The following is a 22,984-nucleotide window of genomic DNA, read 5'->3' as shown; positions in this document are numbered from 1 at the left end:
ATTACTGGTGTGTGAGAGAGAGGGAGAGTGAGTTCCAGGTCATTAAATACAAGTTCTTGGAGCCAGGTGTGCCTTATCTAGTGAACCTTCCTGGGAGAGTTAGCAGTACATATTCGGACTTGTGGAACAATCTAAGAGGTGGGGTAGGGAGAGAAGGAAGATAAGTGACCTTCGCATTGCCCCCAAGGAAGGGTGAACATACTTGGTCTCTAGATACCAGAGTATGCATCAAAGCCATAGGAATCCATAGCCAAGGGGCAAGACTCCCCCCTTGGAAGAATTCAGTCTCTGCACCAACATATCCCAAAGGTATTCAGACAACTGACCAAGCAAGAGTTCCCAGCACAGAAACAAAGCAGAGAGGAAGTGCAAAGAGAGAGAAGGCTGAGGGAGGTATTTTTTTGCATGAGGTCTTGGAAAGATTGGAAGTTCCTGGTGGGCTTGAAAGTGCTAACTAGAAACTGGGAGCAAATTAAAATGGGGGGGGAGTTAGATGGTTGGGGGAGCAAGGGAAGATTTAGCATTGATATTGCAAGTTTGGGAGGCGACAGGTAGGCTGCTTGTGAAACATCAACAATGTGTCCGAGAAAGTTTACACATCACTTGGGAAGACAGGTGAACTAATGCCAGTGCACTAGAAGAAGAAAAGATCACTAGTGTCAAAGCAATGATTTGTTGGACTGGTCATGTTCAGATGCCTGATTATCATCTTCCAAAGCAACTACTCTATTCCAAACTTAACCACCAGCATTATACTTTCCATTTTTAACAAAAGAGATTTAAAGACACTCCTAAGGCAAATCTTTTAAAATGTAGTATAAACACTTGACAACTAGGAAACACTGGCCTTGGGGAACAGCCTTTACCAAAGGTGTCAGACTTTGAAGATGCTCAAACTCAGGAAAAAAGAGAGAAATGTATGTCCCCACTGTGGGAGGCCTAGTGCATCCAGAATTGGCCTCCACACAATCACTGACAGACTCACTGTTAAGACCATGTTCATGGAAGACAATCTTGCTCTGCTAGGAGTGATCCCCAAAGGAGAATGCCTGAATTCCTTCTAATTCCTGGATCCAACAAGTATCCAATTGCTATAATAGGCAGACAAATTTTCTGGTAATGGCCCTGTAAGTATGGGTCCTTAAGGTAACAAAAGAAGTTGCCCCAGAGGGCAAATGTGTGGGGGCCCCTCCCTCATCTGTCTGTCACTTAGAAAAACAAAAGCCAGAGTTGAGGTGTGTGAGAAGCGGGCTGAGCAGCTGAGAGACAGAGCCATGCCTGATTTCTGCTGGGATCCAAGGCTGTGGCTATGGGAAAAGCAATTCCTTATTGGGGTGTTAATGCTGTGAGCCCCTCCATTGCAGGCTCAGGTTGAATATATGTCTAGGTAAACCTCTGGAATCTCTCACTGCTTTCTTTTTTTTTGTCAGAAATAGTTTGTTTATTTTTCTTCCATAATGGTAACTTTTCTTCAATGACAATGTTTATTTTTTGCCATAAAAAATGTTACTTGACAAAACCTTTAAAAAGCAAGCAAACAAAACCGGACAACTAAATTTCTTAGCACAGTTAACAACTTTCCCCCCAGAATAGTTATTCTCTCATTTCTTCTCCTTCTTCCACACCCATTGTTGTACCTTATCGGAATTTCACCAAGGTGTCCAGATAATGCACCATCAATATATTCTTCTGTACAGTGGTACCTCGGGTTAAGTACTTAATTCGTTCCAGAGGTCCGTTCTTAACCTGAAACTGTTCTTAACCTGAAGCACCACTTTAGCTAATGGGGCCTCCTGCTGCCGGAGCCCAATTTCTGTTCTTATCCTGAAACAAAGTTCTTCACCTGAAGCACTATTTCTGGGTTAGTGGAGTGTGTAACCTGAAGCGTATGTAACCTGAGGTACCACTGTATTTGCAAGCTGCATGTTCATGTAGCCATCGATGGAGACGAGGTAGCCTTGTATTCCACCCCCCATTTCAGCTTCACCATCACTGGCTTCAGTCAGCCTGTTTAGGAAGAGCTTTGGATTGAGAAGCAGACTCATAGCAACCAGACCAACCTAAGGGTGGCTGTGGCAACAAAAAAATTATTCGCGGGCAGCACATGTGCCCGCCAAATCTCTAAACAGAAAAAGCATGGAAGTGACGAACACTTCTGCTTCTGCTAGTCTGCTAGTCTCTTATCTCACACTGCTCAGATTGGGGTGATGTACAACAATTTCTATATATTTGTGTGTGCATGCACGCACGCATGCGCACACACACACACCAAACCTGCAAGAAAGTATGCCAGGATGTACTGCTTTTGAAGGTGCCAGCCATGCTCTCTCCCACGATACTCCATTCCATTTCCTTTCCAAAGTATTCTTGTCATTCCGCCTCATAAGAGCCAGTCAGCATTACACACCCTCTGAGTCCTCCGTCCTCATTGGACTATTTGGATGGGTTGTTCCCTTAAGGTTTAATTTCTTAAGGGTTTTGGTTTTGTTCTTAATAATAATAATTTATTATTTATACCCCGCCCATCTTGCTGGGTTTCCCCAGCCACTCTGGGCGGCTCCCAACCAAATATTAAAATCATGATACAGCATTAAACATTAACAACTTACCGTACCTAAACTTCCCTATGGCTCCCTAGCTGTCTGGCACTCATCACCTGAGCTTTAAAGAGAGTCATAAAGGTAACCCCAAATTGGCCTTTGAAGATTGCTACACTGCCATTCAGTTCATTCTATTTTTAGTTTTTTCTAACCTATGTTATTCACCCATCAAGTTAGTTGCACTTTTTCAGTCTTTGGGGTGGACACTCCATTGTCTCTGTGGGTGATGTGCCAATTACTAAGATAAATGTTTTGTGGGTGGAGGGTGCTTATTGTTTTCTTCGGTGCTGCTGGAGTGTATGGTGCACATGGGGTTAACACAGGCAAGTAAGAATCCCTGAGGAGGTTATAATCTAAAATGGAGAACTGAGGAAAACAGTGGAGTAGGAGGTAAGGAACTTCAGGCCTGAATGTCAAATGCAGGCCTCCAGGCTGTACCCCTTTACAGGTGGTCTTCAAGTGCTTTTGCCTGGCTGGAATGTGCTCTTGACCTGTGGTCATGCCTCTCGAACGCCTGACTGGAAGATGGGGAGCTAGCAGGTAGATGTACAAACACTGCATTTTGGGGCATTGAGCCTCCTGTACGCTTGCTTCTGGTTCCTCCAACTACTGGCATGGATCACTGTGGAGCTGAAATGAGGTTGCCCACCTCTGAGGTAGGAGGAGGAAGGAAAGAGGCAGTGGGTCTGGCTGTGGGTGTTGCATGTCCTTTGAAGCTTGGTTACAATTGGGAATAAGCCTATTAAGGGGATAAGCCAGAGGCAAAATGGAGGTGGGGAGGAATGGGGTTTGAAGGGAAGAGGAGACAGAACTTAAGAGCTGTGTTTGAGAGAGTATTCTACACACAAGGCAGACCCAATTGAAGTATTTTAGGAGTGAAGGAGACCTACATAAAATGGAGAAGAGGAGCTGAAGTGTTACGTCTGGGCAATAACGGTGAATTCTGGACTTCAGGATTGGGGACAGAGGAAGACAGTGCTGGCTCTATCATTAGGCAGTGAATCACACCAACGCCGTAGAATTAAAGCACTCTTATACCACCTTGACAATCATCATGGCTTCCCTCAAACCATCCTGGGAACTGTAGTTTAAGGGTGTTGGGATGGTAGCTCTGTGACGGGTCTCCTAACAAATCGCAGCACCCTTAACAAACTACAGTTCCCGGGGTTTGTTGGTGGAAGCCCTGGTTGCTAAAGTGGCATAAGAGTGCTGTCAATGTGTGGTGTGAATGTAACAGATTCAGAGGAGGCTGAGGGAGCAATGGTGGTGAGGTATTAAGATGACAGAAAGTGTGATCCACATGGCCTGTCCTGGGCTACAAAACTGGCCTCCTGTCCTGCCCACTGTTATATTCAACTCACAACCTAGCTACCTTCTGTACATGAATGGAATGAGGTGGGGATCTTTAACCTTTATTCCAGGCAGCAAAACACCACAGGAAAGAAACCGAAGGGGGAAAAATAATCCATATTCATCACATTTTTCCACCCACGCTTCCTCGAAAGCTCAGGTTCCCTCCCATTTTATCCTCAGAGCAAACCTGTGAGGTAAGTTAGGCTGAGAGATAAGAGATTGGCTCAAAGCCATTTAAGGATGCATTCAGACTTCTGGAATATTGTGTTACTTTTCCCAACTATAATGCTAGCGGTTCTGACCTGTTTTCTAAATGTTCCTTTCACACTGCAGTCCCTGTTGTTATGAAACTCTGGCTCCTTGACCGATATACCAGCATGTCACACTAAATTTCATTCACACCAGAGGGTGCAGAGCGAGACAATGACCGTCACTGGACAAAAATACTACTCCCCCCCACTTTCCGCACCTGCGTGCTTCTTTTTTTCTGTTCCCTCATGATTCCCCCATGAAAAAGGCAGAAAAGAACTGCATGCCCCCAAATTCATGGTGTTAGTCCCACAATTTTCTGAGTTAAGGGGGTTGCAGATTCCCTCTTTTTCTGGGATCAAATAACATGGAAATGAGTGCTAAACGCATGCTGTAGTTTTTGTTTTCTAGAAGTGGCTTTTACGTCACATGAAAGCTCAAATATAATGCAGAAATTAACAGGGAATCATTGGAAAAACAAGATTTTTAAAAGCCTGCGTGAATACAGTCGCAGTGAACTTCGTGGCCAAGTGAGGAGACAAATCTGGGACTCCCCATGATGGCCACTACACTCTGCTGGCTTTCAGGGGGTAGGATGTTAAGGAACTGATGCTTCTCCCTGGATTTCACAACGTGGGTGCTATGTACAAACTCTGGAGTGTAGAGTTGGGATTTTGCATCTTGCGTGTGGTTGCATTAGGCAGCAAATGTTCCGGGGACTATAGCAAAACAGAAGAGGGAATTACAGCACTAAGACTGCAGTCAACATATATTGGGGGTGAGAAAGCAAGCCGGCATGAGGTTAGGGGGTTGTGGCACAGCCTCCTGTCCCCTCCCCAGTCTCTTTCTTCCCAGAGTTCCCCTTGCAGCGGCTTGTCCGCCATTGCCCTCTGTTCCAGACCCCCACCCTGTACGTCCCACTTCATGCCAGTTTTGACGGGAGGAGACTCGCATCTCATGCCAGGGAGATCGGCTTCCTTGTCCCTACGTGTCTGGCTGTGGAAGGCTCGGCCTGGCACTGGAATGTACTGGTAGCCCTCCAAGAAGTCAGGCAGGGATCTCGCCTTACAGGGGTCGACTACTGGGCCCACATCCAAGAAAATGGGAGGTGGGTGGTGGTGTGGGGCAGGGGGAGGGTGGATGTCCTGCACTTCTGCTTGTTTGCTGAAGTAGAGGAAAGCCAGCCAGCCTGCCAGGTTGCTCTCACGGCCTGGATAGCCAGCACCTGAGCTCATTCAAAGTGGCGTGTGAGACAGACGGACAGACTCACTCATAGGGAGTTTCAAACTGAAATGGGGGATTTCCAAAAGATGTTGGTGGGGCAGATCTGATTCTTTCATGCCTGTCTCTCAACTTCCCCAGTTCTTTCGCAAAAATGTTGCTCCCCCACCTTCACAATTGCAGTTGGAATGGGGAAGTGAAGTTCTTCATTTTTCCCCCCTCACGCAACTTTTTTTTTCTTAGAACAGTCACCTTATGTTTGGCTCAAATTAATGTACCTGCCCCCCCCCAATTAGGAAGGAAGGGTGTCTGTAGTCTTGCACTCCCCCTTCCACAACCTCTCCCTGTGGAATTTGTTCTCCCCTCTACCCACCCCATCTTGCCACCTGCAATAGGCCTCAATTTGTTCTAGGTTTCACCCCAGGTAGGGTTGCCATACGTCCGGATTTTCGTGGAAATCGCACAGCATTTTGGTGTCCGTGGGATTTTTGCAAAATCAGGAAAAATGTCCAGGAAAACCGAGATGTATGGCAAGGGGGGGTAAAGCAAAAAAAATAAAAAATCCAAAAAAGCCCCAAAACTTTTTTTGGGGGGGAGAGATGTTCCCCAAAAAAGCTCAACTTTGTCCTTCCTTTGAAGGAAGGTTTCAGCCCAAACTGGGAAGCAATGAGAGTTCCTGAACGTGTACAAATCCCCCCACATACGTATATCTGGGGTTGGGGAAAGATTTTCAGTTTAGCGGTTTTGTTATTCAAGAGGATATGATCTTTTAAACCTATCCTTGAGAAATTAAGCACCGCTTGTCTACACAGAGCAAACACCATATGCTGCTCCATGGGCTTCTGGTACGTACTGGATTTAACCCCCTCTCCTCAGGCGATCTGTGGGTTTCACCTGGACCGGGGAGGGCTGTTGTGTGGAGTGAGGTGACTCACATCCTCTTTCTCCCTTTCTCTTCATTTCAAGGAAATGCTTGCCATTCCCTATGGGCTAAATTCAAAGAACAAGTGTCATTGATCGCCATGCCACGAAACTCATTAGGTTTCTAGCCTCTTTTAGACAGTTAGGAAAGGCAGGTGACAGAAACCCTGCCTGTATTTCATACTGGGGCGGGGCTGAGCGGGAGAGATGGCATCAGCACATAATGTATGGATAGAATAACATTTATTTGCTGTTTTTAATTATATTTATGCATTAAATTAATTATTTATTATTACATTTACTTTGCTCACAAGCTCAAGGTGGCATGTGTGCTTCTCCCTCCCTCCGTTTCATCCCACAACAACCCTGTGAGGTAGGTCAGCCTGAGAGTTAAGCGGCTCAAGGTCACCCAGTGGCTGAGTGGGAATTTGAGCCCTGGTCTCCCAGAGTACCAGCCCATTATAACGGTTTACACAGCCCTTCTGGATCAAGCCACTGACCCCCCCCCCTCTAGTCCAGCATCTTGTTCTCACAGATGCCTGTGGGAATCCCAAATTGTGTCCTAATTGCTGTGCAAAGGATATTAGTTTCCTGTACAGCTATATCCAGGTTTAAGAAGGCACCAATCAAAATATCCTTGGATAGGCCCTGACAGGCTAATGTGGCATCTCTGACAGGCAGCAGCAGTGCTCTGAGCTGCGCCATGTGTCGGGGGGGGGGAGCTGCCATTTTGATTTCCCACAGTGTCCCAGACTGTGGCACTACAATGCAGGGGGTTGTTTTGGGAAATAAAAATGGCAGTTAGACCCAGATGCCAGGGGAAAGCTGAGGGGAAAGAGAGCCCTGGCAGCTGCCCAAAGCCCAGCTGGAAAAGTCACACACTTTGCATTGTAGATTGGTGTGTGCATCTGTATTTTGCATCCAGAACACAGGTGTTCATCTGAGCTGAGGATCAGCCTAGAAAACGAGGTGTGCACTCTCTCTCTCTCTCTCTCTCTCTCTCTCTCTCTCTCTCTCACACACACACACACACACACACACACACACCATCCATTCTTCAATGTCAGGCCTTCACACTGCAAAATGTAAAGCAGTAATAAGGAGCGGAGTGCCTCTGAGCATGGGCAAAATGAATTTCTCTCAGAAGTTCCCTTGTATCTGGGAGTAAAGGGGACTCGTTTCAGCTCAGCGGCAGAGCGCATACCTTACATCCAGAAGGTTCCAGCATCTTCTGGTAAATGCGAGTAAGAGCCCCCACTGAAACCCTGACGAGCAGCTGCCAGTCATTGTCAGTACTGAGCTCTTTCTCTGGATTGATGGTCTGACTCGGAATAAACCAGCTTCCTCTGTCCCCTCCCCCCACATATAAACACACCTTGTCAGCCCTTTGGCCTTCCCGTTCATTTACACTCGCGTTCTCTTTAATAAAGAAGCCAATCCCTGTCCTGACACACTTTTCTACTCCAGGACAGCCTCTGCTCTTTGGCCTGTGCTCCTTGGGATGCTTAATTTGAGTTTTGTCCCAGAACCATTTTTTAAAAAACCAAAACCCTCAAATCTCCCCCATCAGGCATTATCTGGGAGAGTTTGTCCCCCCCACCTTTCCTTTTTTACTTTCAAGCGGGCTGAAAAGGTACCCCTGATGCGAAAATGTTTGAAATGCCTTTCACTCACCGCCTGCCAACTCTAACATATTCAAGAGTAGGGGTGGGGCTTCAGAGTCCAAAGGGGCACAGCTATTAGGCAAGTGTGAGCCCCAGGACCTGCTTGTTTGACGATGTATACCAATGATGCTGTCTAACACTTTAGTCTTCAACTGGTGGGTTGGGACCCACTACTTGCTGGTGTCAGATAGGTTATTAATAGTATCACCACTATAAAATGTAGAACTGGAAATATATGTCAGAGTTCCTGTGCCTCCATTTCACAAGAGCCTGAGAAGGCTGGGGGCTTTGCTAAGGAACCACCTTGAATGGCAGAGCATGAGTAGATGAAGCGGTGAAGAAGAGTCCTCCTGAGCTTATACAGAGTGCCTTTCCTCAGAAATAGTCCCCAAACAGGGAAGCTTAGAGCTTCTATGTCAGAGTGAGTGATGCGTGATATGCATAAACTTCCGACACACTCCACCTATTACAAATGAAGCACTTTTCAATATATTTTCAATATATTCACTATCCATCCTCCCCACATTTGTTTCTGTGTCCCCCTCCCCTCCCTTTGTAATTAAGCTTTTCTCTCACTTTCCAAAAGGTCTGCAGTCCCCTTTCCTCACCCCAAAAATAAGACCAGAGACAGATAGGTTACAAACATTTATCTTCTTTATCTGAATAATACAGTTTTCAGTAACACCACACAGACCTCTGGGAGGGAGGGATCACAAAAGGGAGTCCCATTTGACCCTTCTTGCTCAAGGGAAAAGAGTTACCTCAGGAAGTCCCCCCACCCCACCCTTTCCTTAGGAAGCTTCTGAAGGGAAAAAGGGGGGGCAGGGCTGAGAATCCTGTTTCTCACCCCCATCCCAATAACAGAGGGGGGTGGAAGCCAGAACACCTGGGTTCTCTTCCCAAATCTGTGAGCAGTAGGGAGCCTAATGCATTTGGGTGTGTGAGAGAGACATAGATTTCCTCCTTGCACTGTCTGAGGCAGGCTGTGGTAGGGAGCAAGCAACAGGGGCAAAACATCCTCATCTGTTTGTCCAGGCCTCTAGGAGTAGCCAAAGCCTTGACAAATTATTAACCAGCAAGCAAATAGCACCAGTCCAAGGCAAAAGAGGGTCAGGGTCTCCTGCCACATCCTGCCTAGCCCCCCTGCACTCACCAAACCAAGGCTCTTGTTCGTCACTTCCCATTTTATTCTGCCATTCTCACACAAGCCTTGTGAGGAAGTTGTGCCTTGCCTCCATTCTCCACATCCCTTGTGGTCTCTTTGTTCTTGATATGCCAGGTTTGGGTAGGCTTGCTTACCCTGCCCATTTCTCCTTTGATTAGTTTCATTTCCACCCTCAAACCTCACCCCGTCAATTCCCTCTTTTGTTTCAGCCATGTCAGCATCCATTCGCCATTTCCAATATTAAAACCCACTTATTCTCTGACTCTCCATTTCCCCCTCACTTTTTGTTCTTGACGAAACTTTTTCGCATGAGCTGGTTCTTGCAGCAGAGCTGCTTTATAACAAGACAGACAGACCTCAGTGTTTCCTCTTTCTCTCATATTTAATTTCCCTGGCTCTTCTCAAATTTCTGCCTGCGTTTTGTTTGTTCACAAGTGCCTCTCCATTCTTATCTGCCCCTATGCCTCCATTCCCAAACAATCATTTGCTGGCTTAGCCATTAACTTGGCCCGCATTATCCTTGTCCCATCTCCCTGCTCTCATTTGCTCAGCCTCCTCAGGTACAGTTTCTGCATTCCAGTTGTGTTTGCTGCCCCACTCATCTCTTTCCTAATTGTTTGTTCATTCTCTCACATATCCGTTTATTTGTTCATGTTTGCCCCTAATCTCCCACCCGCTCATGGTCTCACACATACACCTGTGCATGTGCACGCAACTGAGAATTGCCAGATATCACGGCTCAACCCATACCGATTGGCTTTGTCCCATTTTCCCCGCTGAAAAAGTCCTTGGGCCAGTAACTCCTGTCAGGGTTTGGGCCTAGCAACATCTGGCAAGTCTACCCTCCCCCCAACCACAGCTCTTCATACATAGTCCCTCTTGTCGATCCCACTGCCTGGAGGTGCAGTGGATCTGGCCGGGACGGAGTACCCAATGCGGGCTGGGTAGCGGTCTTCCCGCGGCGGGCAGGAGCAACATAGGAGCGACCCTCCGAGCAGCAGAAGTGCGGAAGCTGCCCAGCCAACATAGAGGGCGGCCCCCAGCTCCCTTTTCAGTGCCTCGACCACCATTGGGTTGTAGAAGTCACGGATTATAGAGTTGGCCGACCAGCACACCGGGATGAGGGTCAGGAGACCCGAGATGATGAAGAGCGCCCCCGAGGTGATGACGATGCGTGCCTTGGCCCCCTCGTCCTCCACGCAGTTGGTGCACTTGGCTCCCACGATGCCCACCAGCAGTGCCAGGATGGCCAGCAGCACAGAGACGACCATGAGGGCCCGGGCGGCTTGGACGTCCTGCGAGAGGGCCAGCATGGAGTCGTAGATCTTGCACTGCATCTGCCCGGTGCTCTGCACGATGCAGTTCATCCACAGCCCCTCCCAGATGATCTGCGCCACGACAATGTTGTTCCCGATAAACGCGGTGACCCTCCACATGGGCAGGGCGCAAGCGATGATGGCCCCTATCCAACCAACAATGCACAGGCCCATGGCCAAGATCTCCAGCCCTGCGGAGGACATTGTGAGCGGAGACTCGCTTTCTTAGCCTGCTGCAAGACACGTACTCCTTCTTCCGCCACCCTCTGGGAGGGTCGGGGAACGCACGTTTTACCGGGCGGCAGTGTCCGAAGGCAGGCTGTCTTTTACAGGGATCAATGTGGGTGAGAATTCAAAGACACACGGTCTTCAGAGTGAAGGATGCTGCAATGGGAGATAACGTATTTCCCCAAAGAGCAGCTTCAGACAGTAAGTCCTGGAAGGCTATTCCAGTGACTTGTGGGCCCAGGAGGAGGGTTTCTGATGGGGCTCCTCTGCAAAACCGAGTCTCTTTATCGGACCGGTTGACGACACGGCTACAAAAGAGGCCTTCTTGTGTTACCTGCGACTGGGGATGCCAGCCTGGAAGATGGCAGTCAACAGCATCCAAGAGATGGTCTCTGATGTGGAGTCGTCCAGGGATACCTGTCCTTTTATGAGCTTGGCCGGACCAAAGGCAGACAGGTGCGGTGGAACCAGCAAAGGAAAGAGGCCCAGGAAGAAGCTGCTAGCGATGGTGGGAGCTGGACAGATCCTCCGTCTTCTCTTCCCCTCCCTGGTTTCGGCAGGCTGCTTGTTATTGAACTTGCTCTCCTTCACAGGTACCTGCTGTTGTCTAGAAGGATCCCGTGGGAGCCCGTGCTTAGGGACAGGGAGGGGCGGGTTATATGAACCCCCAACAGGTGGGTGGGAGGAGCAGGCAGCCCAAGCCGAGAAGGGCATTGGGGGTTCCATGGTAACGACAGAATGGGTGGTGGTGTCGAGGAGAGAGTTTGAATATTTCTTTATTTTCTGTTGGCGAGTTGGGAAGCTGCCCGTTCTAGAGGGGAAAGGGTGGGAGGGGAGGAGAAGGCTGAGAAAAACAAGCAGAGGTGGAGAGAAGGAGGGAGGTGGGGGGAAAGAGAAAGAGCGAGCGATCAAGCGAGAAAGGGAGTTTCTGATATTCCCCGTGCCAGCCAACTTCACTCTGCAGCATAATGAAAGAAATGATGAACATGCAATATATGTAATAATGATGATGATGATGATGATGATGGAAAGGGTGCCTAGTTAGAGGCACCCACACATTCCATATTATACCCATTGCACAAACGCAGCTCCCTTCAGGGTGGTGGGGGTCAGTGGTGGGGAAAACTTGTGGCCCACCAAATGTTTTTGGATTCCAGCTCCCCAGGCAGAACGGCCAATCTTCAAGGGAAATGGGTATTATAAGCTGGGGAGCCAAAGGTTTCCCATCTGAGGTGTGGGTGAACTTTGCAATTGAGACCCTGTACACTTGCGTGGGCAGAGCCAAGTTCAAATCCCCAAGCAAGTAATAATAATAATAACAATAACAACAACAATAATAAAAATAAAATTATTATTTCTACCCCGCCCATCTGGCTGGGTTTCCCCAGCCATTCTGGGCGTCTTTCAACATAACATTAAAAACAGAATAAAACTTCAAACATTAAATACTTCCCTAAACAGGGCTCAAGGTGCGATGCTCAACGGACGAAACAGGGCAAGTCACTCAGTATCAGCCTAACTTCATGTGAAAATGGGGAGCACAGCCACGTAGGCCTCTCTAAGCTCTCTGGAGGGAGGGTGGGACACAGATGCCAGAAATAATCAGCATTTGTGTGTAGCCTCCTTTCACTTGTTGCCATAACAAAGCTGTTTCAAACCCAATCCTAAGCAAGTTTGCTCCAGTAAAACCCACAGAGTGGGACTCAGGCAGGGTTCACTTCCCTGTTTATTCCGCCTCCAGTGTGCTCCCACCACTGTTTTGGAAAGCGGTGTGCAGTACACACGATGATAACCATAATCCACACCCCTCCCTTCATTTTGTATGATGCACTGCTTTGATCTGAATTAATAAAAAGAACGACCTAGGACTCAGCTATACAGCTGCAAATAAAATGTTTTTAAATGTGTTGTAAAGAGCAATGTACAAATGCGACACTAGATGGTGACAGTGAGCTATGCCGAATTCAGTGTATTTTTCAAAACTTTTTTTAAAAAAAGCATTTTCACAGCGTTTTTAATGCGTGTGTAGATTCCACCTTAGTTGTGCTTTAAGCTGGTAATGTATACAGGGCCTTACACAGCTAAGTGGCTACAACATTTATTGCACGGAAAGGTAGCCCAACAATAATGCAAAACGCAATAATGCATGTTAACTCTAGAAAATAACAGCAACCCAGTTAGCAGTCCACAACACGGGCATCAAAATAATTTTGGTGGCCTTTTGAAGCTATGATAGGAAAACAGTTTTATGCCTGGTTTTTGTTTCTGATTAGACCAATAAGATCTCCTTAAATTAATCCTGAGAGGTAAATAGCAGTGAGACAAATATAGTAAGTAATACATAGCACTTCAAAGCATTCATATTCAGGCAGGAGAGGAAGTATCCACATGTCTACTAAAATCCCTACAAAAACTTATTTGTTTTTTCGTTTTCATTTCAATTAAAAACATTGAAGAAAGGAAGTCATATGCAGTAAAACAAGCAAAATACCATTTGTATCTAAACAAAAGTGAAAGCAAAATAAACAGATGTGGTGTTGTTTTTTTAAAAAAAACATTTTAAAATTAAAAGTCAATAGCACTCCAAGGTCCAAAAACAATGGAAAACTAGGGTGGCTGGAGTAACCCATTCAGATGGGTGGCATATAAATAATAAATTATCTTTAGTAGACTACTAATGATACTAATACATAGTATCAACTACTAATAGCAGTAAACATCCACAGCATGCTTGGTTCAAGGCAAGAAACTAACAGGATTAGGCGGTCTAAAGGGGTTCTTTTGTCTCCAGGTCAAAAACAAGTCATGTTATCAAAGCCTGATAAAGAGCAGCTTAAGCACACATAAATCTGAAGGAGGTTGATAATGTGGCAACCGCAGTTGATAAGAAGGACCCATGGACAATTTATTTTGCCCAGTGCATTTTCAAACAGTTTGTAACCTTAGCATAGCGGTTTCCCTCCAAACAAGAGATTACTCTTTTCTGCAACAAGCAAAGGAATCTGTGGCTTCCACATGCAGCTGGTTTACAACCCCTATGATCCCTGACCATCATCGATGCTGGCTGGGAACACCCGAAAGATCGTATCCTCTCTTAACTACTGAATCACTGTGTTCTGCAGGTGCCATCTTATCAGGAGGACATTTCTACACAATATAGGAATTGGGCCTTTAGTGTGGTGGCATCTGCCCTTTGGAATTCCCTCCCCTTGAATATTAAGGCAGGTATTGTCTCTGTTGTCTTTTTTGTGCCTACTGAAGACCATCTTCCAACAAGGCTTTTAAGTCGAGATGTTTCTTGCTCTGCATCTGTGTTGGCATTATTTTCTTGAGATTTTTTATTATTATTATTTTATTTTTTTAATGCTTTATCTCTTGCCATTTGCTGCCTTGGGCTCCTTTGGGAGGAATGGCGGGATATGAATTTAATATGTAAGTAAGTTGAACAATGGGCTGTGGTCTAAACCACAGAGCCTAGGGCTTGCTGATCAGAAGGTCAGCAGTTCAAATCCCTGCGATGGGGTGAGCTCCCATTGCTCTGTCCCAGCTCCTGCCAACCTAGCAGTTCGAAAGCACATCAAAGTGCAAGTAGATAAATAGGTACCGCTCTGGCGGGAAGGTAAACAGCGATTCTGTGCGCTGCTCTGGTTTCGCCAGAAGCGGCTTAGTCATGCTGGCCACATGACCCGGAAAAACTGTCTGTGGACAAACGCCGGCTCCCTCAGCCAGTAAAGCGAGATGAGCGCCGCAATCCCAGAGTCGTCCATGACTGGGCTTAACGGTCAGGGGTCCCTTTACCTTTAAGTTGAACAATAAACTGACACCTGGAGGGCCACACAACGTCTCCACCACTGATCTGGAACAACATAGCGGAAACCCCTGGAGCTCCCTGCTTCCAACCTATAGCAGGTGCTAGAGCAGGCTCAAACTGACAGGCCATCACAGAATTCAGGAGTCACCAGGCTACTCTGAGAATCTCCTCAAAGGAAAAGGAAAAGATAAACATGCCCACATTTTACAGATAAAAAGTGGGGCAGATGGTTGGTAGATTGTCTGCTCTGAATGAGGTTACACTCCCTCTGAAGGAGCGGGTACATAGCTTGGGGGTACACCTGAATCCTTTGCTGTTGTTTGAGGCTCAGGTGGTCTCAGTGGCCTGAAGTGCCTTCCATCACCTTTGGCTGGTGGCCCAGGTTACACCCCCATCTGGACAGGACAGGGAGGGTAAATGACTGCATGAAGCAAAAATTAAAATACAGATAATCAATATTCCAACTCGATAATAAAAAATAATAATTAAATAGCTGCAAAGGCCTGTCAGCATAAAAAAATATTCAGGAAGCAATGGCGTAGCCAAGGGGGGGCGTGAGGGGCAGCTGCCCCCCCATCAATAAAAATACAGTACATAGCTAACTGAGATTCTGCCCCTCCTCAACAAAAGCCCTGCCCCTCCCCCCCCCAACAAAAATCCTGGCAACACCCATGTCAGGAGACACCTGAAAGTCAAAAGTGAGGATGCCTCCCAAATCTCTGCTAAAAGAAATTCCACAGCATGGGAGCAGCAATGCTAAATGTCCTGTGTTTTTATTACACTGTGTGTGTTCGTTAATTGCGTTACCAGTGCCAGAACGTCTGTGTTATCAACAACAATTTATTTACTTTTCTTTTTTGAATGGTCACTGCTAATAACATAATTACCACTGTCTGTACTTTCTGCACTTCATTTCCTTCTGATCTCACTGTTTGCAACTCAGGATAACACTTTGAGCATCTGATAAAGTGGGCTGTGTTCCACAAAACCGTAACACACACACACACAAAAGTAATCTAAAGGTGCCACAAGACTCTTGCGTAGTTTCTGCTGCAACTTGACTACACACTCTGACAAACCAGGGTGAATGCTTACCTCCCAGGTCTGAGCACAGGCTTTGAAAACATGCAGAAAACCCTTGCCTCACACTCCGCGTAGTAGATACACCCTCTGACCTGGAAGATAATAGAAATGCAGAGTTGGAAGGGACCCTAAGGATCATCCAATCCAACCTCCAGCAACGCATGAATCCTGCACACAGCCGTCCCTGGGTGGGCTCAAACCACCAACCGTCTGGTTAACAGCCAGATGCACTGACCTATTGTGCCACAATGTGTGATATATATGGCAGCAGAAAATACCTACTCAGTAGCAAAAGGAACTCTGTATATGTGCTGAGATACTCTCTCCTGTATTCCTAGTCTACATGTCCAGAGCTGAATGTGTTGGGGGGTTTTGTAATTGAAATAGTTACAGCCTTTTCCTTACGTTAAAAAAAAAAAGTCCAAGGCAGCTTACAGCATTGACAATAAAAATGTATGGATGCATGTAATTTATTTATTTAATGCAGTGGGATAAGGCAGAGTTTTTCTACGGCTCCCTTGACCAACTACATTCTTTCTGTGGCACCAGAAAGGAGCCCAGTTACGTCACCCCCTTGCCTGCAGAGCTCTCTCACCCTTTTTCGAACACCCTCCCTAGGGGAGAGTTCCCTCAGCCTCCCCTCCTCTCCCGTCTCCTTGGGAGTCCTCTGGGCAGCCGCTGCCACCGCCCCTGGTCTCTGAGCTGCCCCTCCCCTGCCCCAAAGAGAGGTGCTTCCTCACACTGCCCCACAGGGGCCTGGGACTTGTCTGTCCATTCCCAACAGCAAGGGCTGGCGGACTGGCTGGCTGGGCTCCCTCACCCGCTTGCTTGCTTACTCCGAGGCCACCTCAGCTCTTGGCAACCAGCACCCCCTGGCCAGCCCCAGAGGCAGCATTTGCCTGGGGAGCTGGTCAACAGGGCTATTGCAACAAACAGCTGCATAAGCCTTTGGGAGGCAGAGATGCAAGAGGGCATCAGAGGAGAGAGAGGGAAGGAAAGAGGGACAGAGGCCAGTGTTGCCCGCGGCACCCCTGACCATCATTCAAGGCACCCCAGGGTGCCACGGCACACTGGTTGAAAACCACTGGGTTAAGGAACCCCTGGACCTCTAGCTATTGTTAGGCTCGTGTCTTCTATTAGTCCCACCCAGCATGCTCAATAGTCAGGGATGATAGGAGATATATTTCAGGAAAGTAGGCAGGAGGTGATGGTTTCACCACTCCTGATTTAACGTATTTGTTTATAATCCCGCCTTTCCTCCATGGAGCTCAGGCCAGTATTCATTGCTTCTGCCCATCCCCTCATTTTTTTCCTCCTCACAACAACCCTGTGAGGTAGGATTAGACCAAGAGAGACTAGCTGGCCCAAAGACTCCCAGTGGGGGCTTCACGGCTGAAGGGCGATTTGAAGCCAGGTGTCTCCTCAGCCCTTTACCGCCTAACCCCAAGTTCCTCCGAAAGGCTGCCCCTCTGTGAAATGTCTCCCAGTGGTTCTGCTGGGCCTCGCCAGGCTTGACATGCTGGTGAGGACAGCTGGCGCAATACAGGTGAGTTCTCGGAGGAGGGTTACTTGAAACCATCGCCCGCTGCTGGAACAGGCCAGAGGGGAGGGGGGAGCGAGAAGAGAACACCGCCAGGAGCTTGCTTAGTAGGTCATTGCTGCGTGCAACCGGTGCCTATGTTCCCGTTTCGCAGGCAGATAGGATCGCGTTGTCAAGGGAGATGGACTGGGCCCGAGAACAAAGGAAGGCAGTGAAGGAAAACAAGGAGGCCTGGAGCTGCCTCACCTGGGACAGATCAAGTGTCCTGCCACCTTGCCCTCCCCCCCCTCCATCCCCATCAACAACCAGCTCTACAGGAATGCTCCACCTGGTGTCCTTGTAGTGGGGCTGCACACCATCTGAATAGCATCCCCAGCTTTTGTTTTCAAAAAATTCTATTATGCTGCCTCTAAGTAGGTGTAAGTGTGCCTTTTCCCCGACTGGAACAAATTAGCAGTTGCGTGCGTGTTGTTGGGTTTTTTTTAAGGCCCCAAGGAGAAAGGTCTTCTAAGCATCTGAAGAGTGCTTTTCCTCTTTGATAAAAGCAGCTTAAAAAAAATATCACCGTAAAGTCTATAGTCAAGCACCACCAAGAAGGCAGGAACATGCCAAGTTTGCACGTTCCCTCCTCCTGCCCCCTCCTTCTTCCCTTCACGCATTTCAGCAATTGGCAACTTCAAATCCTTGTCCAAACAGGCAAACAATGGTTTGTGCTCACTCCCAAGCCAGGACTGGAAGACACATTGACCCACCGACATTTGACAGGCGGGATGAAAGCAGGGGCATGACTGCAAAATTGGGCGCATGAACAGGGTCTGAGCTCTCGCCTGCCCACCTCCGTCCATGGTTTCACATTACAGTGGTACCTCGGGTTAAGTACTTAATTCATTCTGGAGGTCTGTTCTTAACCTGAAACTGTTCTTAACCTGAAGCACCACTTTAGCTAATGGGGCCTCCTGCTTCAGCTGCGCCGCCACTGCATGATTTCTGTTCTCCTCCTGAAGCAAAGTTCTTAACCTGAGGTAATATTTCTGGGTTAGCGGAGTCTGTAACCTGAAGCATATGTAACCCGAGGTACCACTGTACTGAAAGTTCTTTTTCTATATTTGCTGCAGTTCCTCATTCTTCGATTGCCTGCCCTCCGCTAAGTTGCAAGTCAAAAAGTGGGTTTTTTTCTTTGGGCTAAGGAGAAAGACATGATCAACCTGCAACAATAATAGCAGCACAAAATATTCCTCAGGAGCTACTGGGTCTGATGTGGGAGGTTGTGCAGCGCATTGCACCTGTAGCATTTAATTTTACATGGAGCTCTGGTCTTAACCCATTGCCGAACTACAAATCTGAGCACCCTTAACAAACTACAGTTCCCAGGGTTCTTTGGGTTAAATCAAGTGCTTTGAATGTGCTTTAAAAGTACGGTGTGTATATGCAGCCAGAGACAAAACACATCCACTCCTTACTTGGAAATGTAACTTCCAGAGACCCTGGGAAGGAAGGTGATGCCTGAAGAATGAGAACCATGGCAATTCACAGGAACAAGACTTTTAACAAAGCTGCCCCCAAGGCAAAAATAGGGGCAATGATTTACCAGGGACAGGCATCAAAGGAAAAAAAGAAAAGGTCTGTCCCTGGTAAACAGGGAGGGTTGGCAGTGCATATGCAACCAGGGGGGAGAGAAGGCAGGAGACCAGAGCTCATAGTCAGCCGTGATGTCTTTGTGATTAAAAAATAAGAGACACCTAGGCAGAAGCCATAACATCAAAATGCCTCTACTGTTTGCATTCAAGTTGGTCTTTATCAGAATCTGTAACTTTAGGAACTGGTGACAGAGCTTGCTTTCCCCCTCCTCCTTCCCCATCCCTTTTTCCTTGGGTATCATGTCTTTTAGACTGCAAGCCTGAGGGGTAGCGACTTTTTTACTACTGATCTTTGTAAGCCACTCTGGGTGTCTTTTTTTCAGCTAAAGTGCAGGTTTTTTAAAACAACAATGCTTTGAATAAATATTAAATACCAGTAATTGTCTTCAGACAGAAGTAAAAAAAAAGCAGTGGCCCTAACCAACAGTGTGACGCGGCAGCTAAAAAAGCCAATGCAATTCTGGGCTGCATCAATAGAAGTATAGCATCTAGATCAAGGGAAGTAATAGTGCCACTGTATTCTGCTCTGGTCAGACCTCACCTGGAGTACTGTGTCCAGTTCTGGGCACCACAGTTCAAGAAGGACACTGACAAACTGGAACGTGTCCAGAGGAGGGCAACCAAAATGGTCAAAGGCCTGGAAACGATGCCTTATGAGGAACGGCTAAGGGAGCTGGGCATGTTTAGCCTGGAGAAGAGGAGGCAGTGGTGTAGCGTGGGTTGTCAGCACCCGGGGCAAGGCAAGTAATTTGCGCCCCCTAACCCGTGGATTTGCGCCCCCTAACCCGTGGATTTGCGCCCCCTAACCCATGGATTTGCCCTAACCCCAGATGTTGCGCCCGGTGCGGCCCGCCCCCCCTGCACCCCCCACGCTACGCCACTGAGAGGAGGTTAAGGGGTGATATGATAGCCATGTTCAAATATATAAAAGGATGTCACATAGAGGAGGGAGAAAGGTTGTTTTCTGCTGCTCCAGAGAAGCGGACACGGAGCAATGGATCCAAACTACAAGAAAGAAGATTCCACCTAAACATTAGGAAGAACTTCCTGACAGTAAGAGCTGTTTGACAGTGGAATTTGCTGCCAAGGAGTGTGGTGGAGTCTCCTTCTTTGGAGGTCTTTAAGCAGAGGCTTGACAACCATATGTCAGGAGTGCTCTGATGGTGTTTCCTGCTTGGCAGGGGGTTGGACTCGATGGCCCTTGTGGTCTCTTCCAACTCTATGATTCTATGATTCTATGATTCTATGATTCTATGTTCTTAGGAATCAGGAAAGGGGTGTGTGGAAAAGACCTGCTTCTTTTCTGAACACTGCCCATCCCTGCTGCACCCTCTGATATCTCATGTGTGGCTTGTTTGTTTTTTAAGCATCTTGTAGAACAGAGGAAAACAGGTGTGGTTGTTTTTTGTTTGACACAGAGATGTCTTTCTCCAGCTTTATGCCCTCCCTGTTCTGACAACTGGCTGGAAGAAGGATAGGGCAATGGGATTCTGTTCAGTCTTTCACATCTCTGCAGAAGCAAGACGGGAAGCCCACCTGAATGAGCATCTCAGTCCTAGTGACAAATCATCAAATCAAGGAAGGGAGGAAGTTAAGCAACTGACCAAGTTCAGCAACAGAATGACAAATTCAGAGCTGATGAAATACAGTGGAACCTTGGATCTCGAACGGTTTAGTTGACGAACAAATCGGCTCCCAAACACCAAAAACTCGGAAGTAAGTGTTCTGGTTTTCGAACATTTTTCGGAAGCCGAACGTCCGGCACAGCTTCCGCTTGAGTGCAGGAAGCTCCTGCAGCCAATCGGAAGCCGTGCCTTCGTTTTCTAACGTTTTCGGAAGTCGGACAGACTTCTGGAATGGATTATGTTTGAGAACCAAGGTACCACTGTATGGTATTAATAGCATTTGTCTTGTATTCTCTATGTATCTGGTCAGTTTTTGTTTTAATGTCTAGTTCACTGTGAAGTTTTTTGAGAATGTACTTTATTTTATAAGGTAATGACTGTGAACCTTTTGTTTTGTTTTGTACCTTCCCCCCTTTTTTTCTCCTTTTATTTCTTTTATTTCATATTCCTTACTGGATTGCTATTTTAAGTTCATGTAAAGATAAAAGTAAAAATCAGAGCAGACTACCTAACAAATCCCAAGAAAACTGGGAAAACAAGCTCCTGAGAAAACTGAAAAGTGATTTACTGCTGGACATATGCTATTCCCAAAATCCCTATCTTGAAAGGAAGAGTGAAATCAATGAGTCACCCAAAGAAAGAAGTGCTGTAGCAATGGGGAAGTGGGGGGTGACTCCCACAGCTATGTGAAAGGAGGCAAACCCTCAAGGCATGCACTGACTGGGCTAGGGCATGACCTGGGCTGAGGGCCAGGAGGGCGGAAGGGCTGATGGGGAGGCCGAGGCAGATTTTGCAAGTCAGGCTTGAGAGACACCAGCAGGACTTGGAAGTCTGAGCCAGGCTAAACAGAGAGAGGGATGCCAACATCCACCGACAATCCTTTTTTGTTCCAAGAAATGTGGGTTATTTCCATTATTAGCTCTTTCTCTCCTAAATGGACATAATTTGTTCATGTTGCTTTTTACAGCGAATCCATAATGATGTACAGAACCACTGGCAAAGCTATTTACGCCTCCAATGTCTGTTTTTCTCTCTCCAACCTAACCTAACCTTCCCTCCTTCCTTCCTTCCTTCCTTCCTTCCATTATCCCTTATTCTTTCTTTCCCTCTTTATTTCTTCATTTGCTGCCTTTCCAAATACTCAAGGCTACTTTAAAAACTTCCTTTAAAAGTTACACTAAATAATTAAAAACAGAATACCCAAATTTGTGGAAAGGAAGGATGTCAGTGTCTCTTAACCATAGTGTGCCTTTCAGTACCAACTGCTGGGATGAGGAACAGGATCACACCACCGCTTTGGGGCTTCCTGTAGGCACCCCATTTGCCCACTCTGAGAGGAGAAATCTGGATTAGATAGGGGCTTTGGTCTGCTCCAACAGGGCTCTTCATAAGAATGTAAATTCAAAGGCACAAAATTAAAAACATTGACAATGGAAGTCAATTGTATAACTGAAAACCTCCACCCAAACCCAATGCCTTTAAAATCCAAAAGGGCTTTCATTAGCCTCTGAAAAGCTAAATGTTTATGCACTTGTTTTAGGGAGGCATTCCAATTGCCTTGGGGCAACTGCTGACAAGGCCCTGTTTTGCATTTCCTTTGTGCAAGGTGATGGGGGCGGGAAGTGACTCAGTAAGGCCTGGTGAGCAGCATTAACACACTGGATTTTCACAGGAGGGGGGTTCTGGCAGGGAGCAGCAGCCTTTGCAAGCCCAGGCGCTGGAGGGCTTGAGAGTTCAAAGTCTGCAGCTTGAACTTGGGCCTGATCGAAGGTGGGCAGAGGTGTCTCTTCCCCTTCACCAGCAGGGATGGATGTAGCCAGACAGACAAATAATATTTAGTTTGGGATCCATCTGTCCCAAGCCTTCCTTGCATGCCCCCCATATGCTTTGGCAGAAGCCCATGGATTTGGGGAGAGGGAAGAATGGAAATGTAAGCCAAATGCAAAGAGGGCAGGGGAGCGGTCAGGGAAGGAGAGTTTGGGATGGGGTAGGGCGGACAGCCTGGGCAGCCAATCAGCAACCTGACCCCAGTTTAAGGGAACATGGAATTAGTTCAGTTCTGTGGAGTTTTGCCAAGATGAGCTCATTCCCCAGACTCTGCCCTCTACTCTGGCCACAGAGTGTAGTCTAGTGGGCAAGTTTCCACACCTTCCAAAATTTCAAAGATGAAAATGAGGGCATGCTTTTAACTCTCATACTGGGAGTTACTGCCCCCTCCACTCATTGGCCATTTATTCAAGTAATTTATATCCTGCCTTGACTCCGCTAAAAATATAATGCTGGGGGTGGGGGCTGAAGGCTCTTGGTTTCTCTTTTATGAATGTTGTATTCATTCACTCTGCAAATGCCCATATTGGACTGTTTTGGAAGCCAAGGAAGTGCTTGTTCTTTTTGTTAAAAAACAAACTAGAAAAATATAATTGCCCTAGAATAATAGATGATCAAAAGTTCAAATGCAGATATACATATACACGCACCACACGCTTCATCCAGTGACGTGAGGCAGAAAATCTTCCAGTGTTTTATTTTTCGGTGGGAAATATTTTTGCTTCATGAGTTCATTAGTAGGGC

General features: G+C 47.0%; 1 protein-coding gene and 1 pseudogene across 2 annotated transcripts; both read right to left on the bottom strand.

Moving 5' to 3' along the window:
- Positions 1–77: 77 nt before the first annotated feature.
- Positions 78–2,045, bottom strand: LOC310747359 (small nuclear ribonucleoprotein F-like; annotated as a pseudogene). Its single transcript has 2 exons — positions 1,905–2,045; positions 78–131 (listed from the first exon to the last, which is right to left on the bottom strand). The product of its transcript is annotated as a small nuclear ribonucleoprotein F-like (transcript).
- A 6,599-nt stretch (positions 2,046–8,644) lies between these two features.
- On the bottom strand, positions 8,645–11,368 carry LOC310746600 (claudin-9-like). The gene has a single exon (XM_083580530.1). It carries the CDS (start codon positions 10,691–10,693, stop codon positions 10,037–10,039), a length of 657 nt encoding a protein of 218 aa, XP_083436656.1. The 5' UTR covers positions 10,694–11,368; the 3' UTR covers positions 8,645–10,036.
- Positions 11,369–22,984: the final 11,616 nt, after the last annotated feature.

This window comes from Podarcis filfolensis, assembly GCF_964270895.1.
Source record: "Podarcis filfolensis genome assembly, chromosome: 13".
Lineage (NCBI taxonomy): Eukaryota > Metazoa > Chordata > Lepidosauria > Squamata > Lacertidae > Podarcis > Podarcis filfolensis.
The sequence above is the reverse complement of the archived record's forward strand: the minus strand, read 5'-3'. Positions and strand labels throughout refer to the sequence as shown.

What these genes read in the sequence shown, in the direction of transcription:
- LOC310746600 (XM_083580530.1), bottom strand. Translation starts at nt 10,693, where the DNA reads ATGTCCTCCGCAGGGCTGGAGATCTTGGCCATGGGCCTGTGCATTGTT.